At 40.2% G+C, this 12,612-nt stretch overlaps 1 protein-coding gene across 3 annotated transcripts in view; it reads left to right on the forward strand.

Moving 5' to 3' along the window:
- The window catches only part of LOC104101862 (probable thimet oligopeptidase), a 50,999-nt gene extending 45,112 nt beyond the window's left edge, over positions 1-5,887 (forward strand). For all 3 annotated transcript variants that reach the window (XM_009609392.4, XM_009609390.4, XM_009609389.4), the window contains 4 exons: positions 3,791-3,864; positions 3,941-4,045; positions 4,554-4,634; positions 5,372-5,887. In XM_009609392.4, the coding sequence (XP_009607687.1) occupies positions 3,791-3,864; positions 3,941-4,045; positions 4,554-4,634; positions 5,372-5,479 (368 nt within the window). In that variant the 3' untranslated portion in view covers positions 5,480-5,887. The remainder of the gene's footprint in view (positions 1-3,790; positions 3,865-3,940; positions 4,046-4,553; positions 4,635-5,371) is intronic.
- Positions 5,888-12,612: the final 6,725 nt, after the last annotated feature.

Raw genomic sequence — 12,612 nt, forward strand, 5'->3', positions numbered from 1 at the left:
TTTACCTAATACCTTTTGCTTATAGTGGCGGTAGTGAACGATGTGAGAGTAAGGTCATGTCCTCGGATGGGGCTGAGGGTGGGGTCCAGGGGTGGGAAGGGGGGGTAAGAAAGCCTCTAAGCTGAGAGTTGGGTCTTGGAACATTGAGACGTTGACGGGGAAGTCTATAGAGTTAGGTAAGATTCTTCAGAAGAAGAAGATCAACATAGCGTGTGTTCAGGAGACTAGATGGAAGGGTACTAGGGCACGAGATGTAGACGGGTTTAAACTATGGTACTCACGAAGCGCTAGGGGTAAGAATGGGGTAGGTATTTTAGTTGGCAGGGACCTCAGGGAGCTCGTGGTCGAGGTTAGGAGAGTAAATGATAGGTTGATGAGTATTAAGCTTGTAGTTGGTGGGTTTACTATAAACGTGATTAGTGCATACGCTCCTCAGGTAGGTTTGGACCAGGAGGTCAAGAAGCAATTCTGGGAGGATTTGGACGAGATGGTGCGTAATATCCCCGCACAGAGAAGTTGTTCATTGGCGGAGATTTCAATGGCCATATTGGGGCTAGTGCTAGGGGTTATGATGATGTGCATGGCAGGTTCGGTTTTGGGGATAGGAATGAGGGAGGTAATTCATTGTTGGATTTTGCTAGAGCTTTTGATTTGGTTATAGCTAACTCGAGTTTTCCGAAGAGGGAAGAGCACCTGGTCACTTTCCGAAATTCAATGGGCAAGACTCAGATTGATTATCTTCTCTGTAGGAAATGCGATAAAGGTCTGTGCACTGATTGTAAGGTCATCCCAAGTGAGCACCTCGCGACCCTACATAGGATCCTAGTTATGGACCTGAAGATCAAGAGGAGTAGGAAGAAGAGGGCGGAGTGCAGGCAACCTAAGATCAAGTGGGGTAACTTGACCAAGGACAAAGCTCAGGAGTTAGGGGAGAAGTTGTTGGCTATTAGGGCCTGGATGAGTAGGGGGGACGCGTCTAGTATGTGGTTCACGACTGCGAATTGCATTATAGTAGTTGCTAGAGAGGTTTTAGGGGTCACGAAGGGCTCTCCTGGGGTCATAAAGGGGACTAGTGGTGGAATGGAGAGGTCCAAGGTAAAGTGGAAACTAAGAAAGCTACTTATTTGAAGCTAGTGGAGAGTACAAACGAGGAGAAAAAAAGGACTTATCGGGAGTGTTACAGAAAGGCAAAGAAAGAGGCAAAGTTAGCAGTTACGACGGCTAAGAATGCGGCGTTTGCTAGTTTGTACGAGGAGCTCGGGGGCAAATGCGGGGACAAGAAGTTGTACCGGTTGGCCAAGGTGAGGGAGAGGAAAGCCCGCGACTTAGACCAAGTCAAGTGCATCAAGGACGAGGATGGCAAAGTATTGATGGACGAGGCACTTATTAGGAGAAGATGGCAGACATACTTCCATAAACTGTTGAACGAGGAGGGGGATAAACGCATTGTGCTGGGTGAGTTGGAGCACTCCGAGAGTCGGCGAGATTTTGGGTACTGTAGGCGGATTATGGTAGAGGTGGAAGGGGCAATGCGTAAGATGTGCAGGGGGCAGAGCGACGGGGCCAGACGAAATCCCTGTGGAATTCTGGAAGAGCGCGGGGCGAGCAGGTTTGGAGTGGCTCACTGGGCTGTTTAATGTTATTTTTAAGACGAAGAAGATGCCCGAAGAATGGAGGTGGAGTACTATGGTTCCGCTTTACAAGAACAAGGGTGATATCCAAAATTACAACAATTATAGGGGTATCAAGCTATTGAGTCACACTATGAAGGTTTGGGAGAGGGTGGTGGAGGCCAGGGTTAGGAGGTGCGTGTCTATTTCCGAGAATCAGTTTGGATTCATGCCGGGGCGTTCGACTACGGAAGCGATTCATCTGGTAATGAGATTAGTGTAGTAGTACAGGGAGAGGAAGAAGGACTTGCATATGGTGTTTATTGACCTTGAGAAAGCGTACGATAAAGTCCCGAGAGAGGTCCTGTGGAGGTGTTTGGAGGTTAGCGGCGTTCCAGTAGCGTACATCAGGGTGATTAAGGATATGTATGATGATGCTAAGACTCGGGTGAGGACTGTGGGTGGTGACTCAGAGCATTTCCTTGTGGTGATGGGGTTGCACCAGGGATCGGCTCTTAGCCCATTTTTATTTGCCTTGGTGATGGATGTACTGTCGCGACACATCCAAGGGGAGGTGCCTTGGTGCATGCTATTTGCCGATGATATAGTATTGATTGACGAGACGCAAAGCGGAGTTAACGCGAGGTTGGAGGTTTGGAGACAGACCTTGGAGTCTAAAGGTTTCAAACTGAGTAGAACCAAGACATAATACTTAGAGTGCAAATTCAGTGACGGGACCCATGAAGCAGACGTAGAGGTAAAGCTTGATGCTCAAGTTATGCCCAAGAGAGCGAGTTTTAAGTATCTCGGGTCTATTATTCAAGGTAACGGGGAGATTGACGAAGATGTCGCACATCGCATCGGAGCGGGATGGATGAAGTGGAGGCTCGCTTCCGGTGTTTTATGTGATAAGAATGTGCCGCCAAGACTTAAAGGTAAGTTTTATAGAGTGGTGGTTCGACTGACTATGTTGTATGGGGTTGAGTGTTGGCCAGTCAAGAACTCCCACGTGCAGAAGATGAAAGTAGCAGAGATCAGGATGTTGAGATGGATGTGTGGGTGTACCAGGAGAGATAAGATTAATAATGAAGCTATCCGGGACAGAGTGCGAGCAGCCTCCGTGGAGGACAAGATGTGGGAGTCGAGGCTGAGATGGTTCGGACATGTTAAGAGAAGAAGCATTGATGCTCCTGTTAGGAGGTGTGAGAGGTTGTCCATGGAGAGATTTGAGAAGAGGTCGAGGTAGGCCTAAGAAGTACTGGGGAGAGGTGATTAGACGGGACACGACGCTGCTTCAACTCACTGAGGACATGACCCTTGATAGGAGGGTGTGGAGGTCGAGGATTAAGGTAGAAGGTTAATGGGTAGTTTTTAGTTGTTCACCGATAGTCTTAGTAGCACACATGTCCCTTCATATTCTTAGATTTTTATTACGTTATGTGATTTTGTTCGCCTCAGGTATTGTATTCCTGTTGCTATTATTTGGTACTACTTATCCTTTATCTCTCCCTTTTTCTTTTCTCTTCCTTCTTCCTTCCTTCCTTGCTTTCCTCTTCTTCTTCTTACCCTTCTTGAGCCGAGGGTCTATTGGAAACAACCTCTCTACCTGCATTAGGTAGGGGTAAGGTCTGCGTACAGACTACCCTCCCCAGACCCCACCTGTTGGGAACATACTGGGTTTGTTGTTGTTGTTGTATAACAAGGATTTAAATAGCTAATTAGGAATAAAAAATCCACATAATTTAAAATTCAAAAAACCTAAAATATCTCAACTAACTCAAACAATCTAATAGAAATTTAAAATTGAAATTCATCCTAAAACTAAGCAACTTATTCTACTAAAAAAGTTACTGCAGTAATTGAAAGCAACAAAACTTCAACAGCTATCATATACACCATCAAATAGATCTTGGGGTTTCAAATTTTTGCTGCAGATGTCTTTTTATTTTATTTTTCTTTTGGGTGGGGGTGGGGGTGGGGGTGGGGGAGGGGGGCTGCACTTACCACTCAGAATGAAGCCAGTGACTGTTATCCTGCTTAAAATAAATTAGCTGGGGACAATGTAGGAAACAAATATTTTGGACAGTTGAAGGTTGGTCAATGCACCAGAAGGAAGCACAAACCTCTTAGACTGTCACTTAAAGAGGGTCACTTTAAAGAGTTGACATTCATCTTTTCAGGTCTATTCGATCAAGTTATTCATTCTACTGAGAATGTTGACATTAGTGGGCTGTTCAAGCATCTTTATCCGAAGGTATAAGTTGTCACTGTTGTTTATTGGAAGGAACCCTAATATATTTTGTGTCGTAAGCTCTTCTTCATTTCTCCAGGTTATGGTAGGCTTACCGCTTTTAGAAGGAATAAACCCAGCTTCATGTTTTCCACGAACTGCTATTGGCTATGAGGCCACTTGCTACAGTCACATCTGGAGTGAGGTTGTGCTCATCCTCGTTCTTATCTGTTTACTTGACAAGTTTGTCATTCATGAATGTGCCCATAAAAGCCTAAATAGATTTTGTTACTTGCTTTTTTCCCCTCCATTTACTCCCTCTATTTCATTTTATATGGCACTCTTTATTTTTTAGTTTGTTCCATGAGGAATGACACCATTCTATATTTAGAAACTCTTTAACTTTGAAGTTTTTATTTTACTCTTAATGTCATGCTCTTATAGCCATAGAAATGTCATGGCATGTTTAAGATTACATGTTTTAAGAGCTATTTTGGGTATGTGCCAGAAGTCTTTCTTTCTTGAACTTCATGCCCGGTCAAACATCGCCATGTAAAATGAAGCGAAGGGTGTATTTTATTATTTTTGCTAAATGCATCATCAGCTACCTCATGCTAAGCTTTGTCATAAGTATTGCAGAATTACTGTAGAGTTTGGAGTGTGTATATTCTATTTGGTAATATGGTTTTGATAAATTTATTACTTCCTCCTAGGTCTTTGCTGCTGATATATTTGCGTTGAAGTTTCATGATGATATTTTCAACTTACAAACAGGCTTGCAATTTAGGAATAAGGTACCAAGTACATCCCTGAGATTGTACTTTCCATTTGCTACGCTTGAATTTTATGTTTAGATCGACAATACTTAAGCACATATGATGTCTGATTCTGCAAGGATGGGTTAGTTTTCCCATAAATAGTATCAAGTGATCCCAGTGAATAACTTAACATGGATAGAGCGCTCTTTCTCTTGCATGTTTAAAGACCAGAACTAGCTTTTGCAATTGGAGATGTAATTTTGCCTTTGCTTTTTGTGGTTATCTGAGGCAGGTGTCCTTGGGGATAAAACAAGTCAATGGTAACCTAGATTTGCAACTATTGCAGCATCTGACATATCCTCCTATGTTACTACAGTTTCCAAATTCCACATCTAACCGCCACTAGGACTGCTGTCTCCATCCACATTCAGCTATGTTTCTATCAATTTGACGCCCCTCCCCAATCGTCAGTAAACTTGAAACTTAAAATTTCACTGCACACTAAAGAACCTGTCTGCATGCAATTACTCCATTCTCCAATTATGGCTGAAGTATAAACCCCTGCCCCTCAAAAGATATGAGCCTTTCTGGCTATGAGTATTGAGTTTTACTCAAAACAATTTTTATAGGTCTTTTAGTTTCATGATAGCCGACTCAGTCTTCATGTTTTTTCAGAAAGTGAATGCAGTTTCCAGAAACTATCACATCCTAAGTTCCCTGCTGAATTGCTCATTTTCTAAAGTACTTTTTTTTTCACTTTCACTTTGTGGTAGGTATTGGCCCCAGGAGGAGGAAAAGACCCCATTGAAATGTTATCTGAATTTCTTGGGAGGGACCCATCAATACAAGCTTTTCTTGACAGCAAAGCTGATACAAACTAGAGTTTGGTAAAGCAGGGTGAATTTTTTCTGCTCCATAGGAGAAATAAAGATCAGAAATGGAAATAGCATGTAAAATCAAAGGCAGTTCAACTACAACCATTGAAAAACTATGGTTGAGCTGTTGCTAATATAATCTTTATTCTCTCTCTTCGTGGGTACCTTTTTTTTTTCCCCTAAAATTTTGGGAAAGGTCCAAAGTACAACAAAATAACTTGTAATTGTGAAGTTATAAGGTATTATATCCCGGGGGTAAGAGAATAACAAAAAGAGTATGAACGTTGTAAACTTCCGTCATTTGGACCGAAGAATCTGCGGAGGAAATCAGGTTTTAAATTTCTTTGAAACCACATGATTGTATATTTAGTTAAATGACTTTACATATTTTGGTAGTCATACTTATTCTCTAAACTCACCACATGTTAATCTGATTGTATGATTGACGCAACTAAACCAATAACATAAGAGTCGTAAGACAGGTTCTAGATATCGAGTAATTTTTCTCAACTTGCTCGGGTTAAAACTTAAAACACAACTTTCAAAAGGGTTTTGAATTATATACACTAATATTGCACATTTTTTACAATATCCGTATAATTTAACATACTAGTATTAGAACCTGTGTGATGTGGGGATAATTTTAAAGAATATTAAATTTTATGAAATTATGATATGATATATCATATTAGGTATTTTATTTTTTAATACAATGTGCAAAAATATAAAAAAACCTAAACAAAATTAAAGAATACACATCATATGGTAATCAAATAAATTGTTTGTTCCTTATTTTATTCTTTATTAAATTAGAGTACTTAGTACTACACATTTACTAATATGACTTTTTATTTAACTTTTCAATTGGCTTAATATTTTGTCATTATTTTTCAATTGTCTAAATTTATCAATTTGAGTGTTATTGTCACAACCCAGCTCCCACTATAAGCTGTGATGGTGCCCAACGTCCCCGTTAGGCAAGTCGACGGTAAACTATTCATTTAACTATTTATTTTATTACTATTAAAATCACGGCTTTTATGAAATGAGAAAATTAATGCTTAGAAAATTGTGGATATACAAAATATTAGTAAAACATAAAATAAGAAGGTTACAATATTAGGCAAGTCCATAAACATCTACTAGAAAATCCCAAAACCCGATGTCACAAGTGCATGAGCATATATTAGAACAATACAAGACTACTACAACATCTGTATGGAATATAAAATAGACAGGATAAAATAAATAGATATGATGGAGACTCCGTGTGCTGCGGATCGTAGCATGGAATGCAGCTCACCAATAAAAATCCCCTCAGCAGCTGCGCCAACGCGCCAAGATAACCACCAATTGTACATGTCTCAGTACCTGCAAATTCAGTACAGAAGTGTAGCATAAGTACGTAAATCAATGCGCACCCAGTAAGTATCTATCCTAACCCCGAAAAAGTAGTGACGAGGGGTCGACATCAACACTTGCTAGCGGTCCAATAAATCAGATGTAATAAAAATAAACAGGTATGAGGCATGACATGTAAAATAGTGAGAACAGATATAAGTACATAATGCAATCCTCGACTGAAAAGTAAACACGAAGGCCTCAAATACCGGATACTTCCTCAAATGGAATACATAATGGTCAACAACGAATAAATGGTCACATCTCAAGTCAGGGAAAACTCACGGGTACACTGACTTCATATCAAGTATTACGCACGATTATGCCGAGGCAAGCGGCCCGGTCCCACAAGAGTAAAGGCATGAGTTCCTGCCGTGGCGTACGGCTCGATCCCTGTTGAGGCCGTTTAGCCCGATCCCATAATCGTGTACACTGCCGAGGGTCGACCGGCACGAACCATAGATGCATCTCATAATACTGTCGAGTCCGTACGGCTCGATCCATAATAGTACTGCTGAGGCGTTTAGCCCGATCCCATATGAATAGCGAAACTTGATGGGTCACTGGCCCCACTCAAGAATATATGTGTGAGTTGTGAAATTCAAGAAACTTTCGGACACATATGTACAACACGGTAGAAATCTGTAAAAGGAAGTGTAATCTCTACTGCTAATCAAGTAACTCGCCAAATATCTAAAATCGCAAGTCCAATAATTCACGCAAGTCTAGTCTCAGGCAAAAATGTAAATTAAAGTATAAACAAGCAAGAATAACTCAAATATTGTAATTAACACATGGCGTAGGTCTAAATCTACCTAGACCTAATAAGGAATTCTAGCATACGCAAGGACACTCGTCACCTCATACGTGCGTAGCCCCCACAACATATAGCACATAGAAAATATAATACCTACGGGGTAAATTCCCCCTCACAAGGTTAGATATCAGACTTACCTTGCTCCGAAATCCGATAACCGGCTCTAACGCCTCTCTAACTCCTCAAACCAATGCCAAACGATCCGAAACTAGTCATACAACGTGCAAACCAATCAAAACATACTCAAAAACTCATAATTTAACATCTATACCAATTCTCAACTCCACACGAAAAGTCAACAAAATCAACCCCCAGGCCCATGTGCCCGGATTTCGAAATATTATTAAAAATAAATATTACTCATAACTTATATAGTCTATATCCATAAAATTATCCAATTTCGTCAATGAATTGACCCTTAAATCAAGGATTTATCATTTCTCACAGGTATGGACGTCATCATACCGATCCACAAGCCTCTACTAGATATTTGCTCATGACTCGTAGAACCTATGAACCTAGAGCTCTGATACCAACTTGTCACGACCCAAAATCTAACTAGTCGTGATGGCACCTAACCCAACCCGCTAGATAAGCCAAGCTAACAATAATCCAATTTCAAATGAGATCTACTGAGAGAAATAATGATAATATAACCGAACTCTTATACAAAGAAATCCCAAGGTCCGGCAGTTCAAATCATGAGTTTCTAAGATTTAGAGTTTACAAAGCTAGTATGAAATAAATACATCACCTGTTTGAAATGTACATAAACAAATTTTTATAAATCTAAAGTTACCATGAACAAGAGGCAGCTACAACCAGAACGCAGGTTCATCTTCGCAGCCACCCTCCTCCATACACAGCAATATCAGCTCCAGAATCTGCACGCAAGGTGCAGAAGTGTAGTATGAGTATAATCGGCCACATGTACCCAATAAGTAACAAACCTAACCTTATGTTAAAAGCAGTGAAGAGCTTGGACGACGGCCAGAGTCCAACACCAACATTCAAGAACAACTCGTAATAATATAATGAAAACAATACAAGTAATACTCAACGATATGGTGCTCAGCTCGTCCACAGTTACGAAAAATAGGCATGCTTTTTAGGTATAACAGTAAAACTCAAATCTTTCACTGAAGTTACCAAAATGTGAGTATGTCAGAAAAACTATGATTTTTCCCAAAAGCTTTCAACAACAGATAAGATGCTCCATTATTAGATAGCATGAGTAAAGTACATTTCTACGCCTACATGTCAATGCGTGTGAGAAGTCATAAATGTCACAATACCGTATAGCATGAGGAAATGCATCTCTATGCCTACATTCCAAGTATGCATGTCAAATGTAATGCACCACATTGATAAACTCATGTGCTCATGCATCCAGAGTATTCAACCTCACCCAGCACGCTCAATCACTCAGCACCTCCTAATCACTCAACACTCTCAATCACTCGTCACTTGCACTCGGCACTCACATTCATCGGTACCTGCGCTCACTGCTGGTACATCAGACTCCGGAGGGACGAATTCTGCCCAAGCGCTAATATAAGCCAATCATGGCATGCTGCATTGTGCAGCCCGATCCCATCATGAATCAATAAAGCATGTTGCGGTGTGTATCCTGATCTCATAAATATCACTCACAATCAGGCCCTCGACCTCACTCAGTCATCAATCTCTCCAGTCTCTTGGGCTCACAAATCTCATGCCAATCAGCCCAAACAATGATACATGATGTAACAATAGATGATAAGAGATATGATATGCAAATGAATGAATATGACTGAGTATGTAATTGCAATTTAAGCAAATAACTCAACAACAGAAATGATCTCAGTGGGTCCCAACAGAATAAACATATAACCTAAATATGGTTTCTAACATGGGTCACAATTCAATTACTCTAGCACGTAGAAATTTTATGGATAGAAATAATATTTGGTAACTACACAGTACTACAGAATCAACCGAATCATAATTCACACGGTGCATGCCCACACACCCGTCACCTAGCATGTGCGTCACCTCAACACCAAACACATAACACGTATGTTCAGGGATTCATACCCTCAATACCAAATTTAGAAGTGTTACTTACCTCCGAATGGCTCGAAACTAGCGAAAGGAAACTCAAGAAAATCAAAGAATGCCAAAGGAAACAAACCCAATCGATAAAGGTCGAATCTTTAATCAAAATCCCAAAGTCATCCAAAAGGTCAAACCCGGGCTCGCACCTCGAAACCCGACAAAAATTACAAAATCTGATAACCCATTCAATTACGAGTCCAACCATACTAGTTTCACTCAAATCCGACTCCGAATCGATATTCAAAACTCAAAAATTTACTTCATGAAAGTTTAGATAAAACCCCCCAATTTCTCTTTTGAAATCATCAACCAAATGCCAAAAACGAAAATAGATTCATGAAATGTAATCAAAACCGAGTAGAAAATACTTACCCCAATCCATGTGGTGAGAATTGCCTAAAAAATCACCTAAATCCGAGCTTCCCAACTCAAAATATGACCAAATGAACAAACACTCGATATTATATACTTCTGCTCCATTTCTTATGCCAAACAATCCCTAAACTCACTTTTGATGCCTCTAATGGATTTCGTGTGAAATTCCAGTCAAGTTAGGCTTTTGAATCACTCAATTTGACCTTAAAATGAAGGAGATATGTTGGTTTAAATATTTGGAAATAGTGTAGATTTTTAAATACGAATTCAGTGGCAATTTTGTAATTGATCTAAAAATAAATCTAGCAACCCAATTCTAAGTAAAATGACCATAAATTCCTCATACGATGTCCAAATTTGACGATTCTTTTTGCTATGAATCCGTAATTACGATGAGGATCTAATGCTTTAATCAAAACATAAATTAGAGCTCATCTGCTTAATGTGGTACCATTTATGCATGAAGAAATGACGTCGGAACATAAAAAAACGAGCGCAACACAACCCAAACCTATCCGAAACTCACCCGAGCCCCTCGGAATCCCGTCCGAACATACTAACAAGTCCCATAACATAACACGGACTTAAGCGAGGCCTCAAATCACGCATAACAATATCAAAATCACGAATCACACCTCAAATCAAACTTAATGAACTTTCTACTTCCAAAACTCGTGCCGAACCATATCAAATCAACTCGGAATGAACTCAAATTTTGCACACAAGTCCGAAATAACATAACGAACTCATTCTAACTCCCAGAATAACAATTCGAACCCGATATCATCAAAGTCAACTCCCAGTCAAACTTATGAACATTTTAAACCTTCAAATTCCAACTTTCGCCAATTAGTGCCGAAACATTCTAGAAATATCCAAATACAAATACGGGCATACGCCCAAGTCCAAAATCACCATCCGGACCTAACGAAACCATCAAAACTTTGATCCGAGGTCAAATACTAAAAAGTCAAACTTGGTCAACTCTTCCAACTTAAAGCTTCATAGTTGAGAATCATTCTTCTAAATCAATTCCGAATCACCTGAAAACCAAAACCGACGATTCACACAAGTCATAATACATCATACGAAGCTACTCAAGACTTCAACTAGCTGAATGAAATACAAATGTTCAAAACGACCGGTCGGGTCATTACATTCTCCCCCACTTAAATATACGTTCGTCCTCAAACGTGTCAAGAGTCGTTCCAAAGCCATCAAATCGCCGTGTAACCTTACCATGCACCTACCCGGGGGTGATCCCACGTCACCCCAATCCAAAGAAGCCTGAAAACACAACATAACTGAAGATCCTTAATTCAACCTTAGCCCATAAACCTTTGAACCCAATTTTCAACATCCGAAATTTCTTACAAGACTCGAATCTCGCATCAACATACTGTATAAGTCTGAACAAGCTGTATTAAGCCATAATTATAACCCAAGATGTAATCACATGATATACCACATAACTCGCATACTCGTAGCAATAATTTTTGATCACAGTAGCTACTAAAAAACAAACCCGGTACCGAAACAAATCCTGATATCAAATAAAACCTCGTTCAAAACTTTCTTACGTTGCCGATGATGAAAGAAACACGCAGAAACTAATAACCACTCATCAGAACAACAAGTCATGGAGCTCTTTCTAGTACGACAAGAACCAAAGCCAAATTCTAAGCCGACTTTCTAATATTGTTTTTCCAAACATACCATAATCAAATCCGATAGTACCCATTCTAGGTCCAATGACCTCATCTCATCAAACACAACTATTCTATTGACATACCACACCAATATAACCTAAGCCACAACCTCGCAATCCGTGCACCAATAAGCAACAATTCCAATGTACTCAAACATGAAAAGAAAATAAATCAAATGAGAGATCTGTCTCGCAGGCTCAACAGGTACCACCACAAATGCAATTCTATGAACCCATCACACATAGTAGAACCAAGACACGCGAATCTAACATTAAAGATCATATCTCAACATACTCCGCTGCAGTGCGTGGCCCCATCCAAACACCGGTCCATATGAAATACCTCGAGCCCCAGTGCTCAAAATCAACAACCATAAGCAAGTCAAAAACAACCACACTAAGTGCATGACCATAATCATGAAGAAACAGATAACACGATATACCATCAATAGGAAAGACCATAATCATGGCGCAACCAACCAATCAACACCTCAATAGCCATCTCGCTCGAAGCAGAAATGCATCTAATATGCGTATAACCAACAAATCACAACCTATTATAGCACATAAGAGTAACACATAGAACATATCGGAACGAGAACAAGCTCAACTCCAACTGAATGACACACCCCTCAATAATAACAATGCTGAGTCAACAAATCCAACTCGGTGTAGAATACATATCCTCATTGGCCGACCAATGGACCCCCAAATCGACTCCGGTCATCTATAGGTAGATAA

This window comes from Nicotiana tomentosiformis, chromosome 4 (assembly GCF_000390325.3).
Source record: "Nicotiana tomentosiformis chromosome 4, ASM39032v3, whole genome shotgun sequence".
Lineage (NCBI taxonomy): Eukaryota > Viridiplantae > Streptophyta > Magnoliopsida > Solanales > Solanaceae > Nicotiana > Nicotiana tomentosiformis.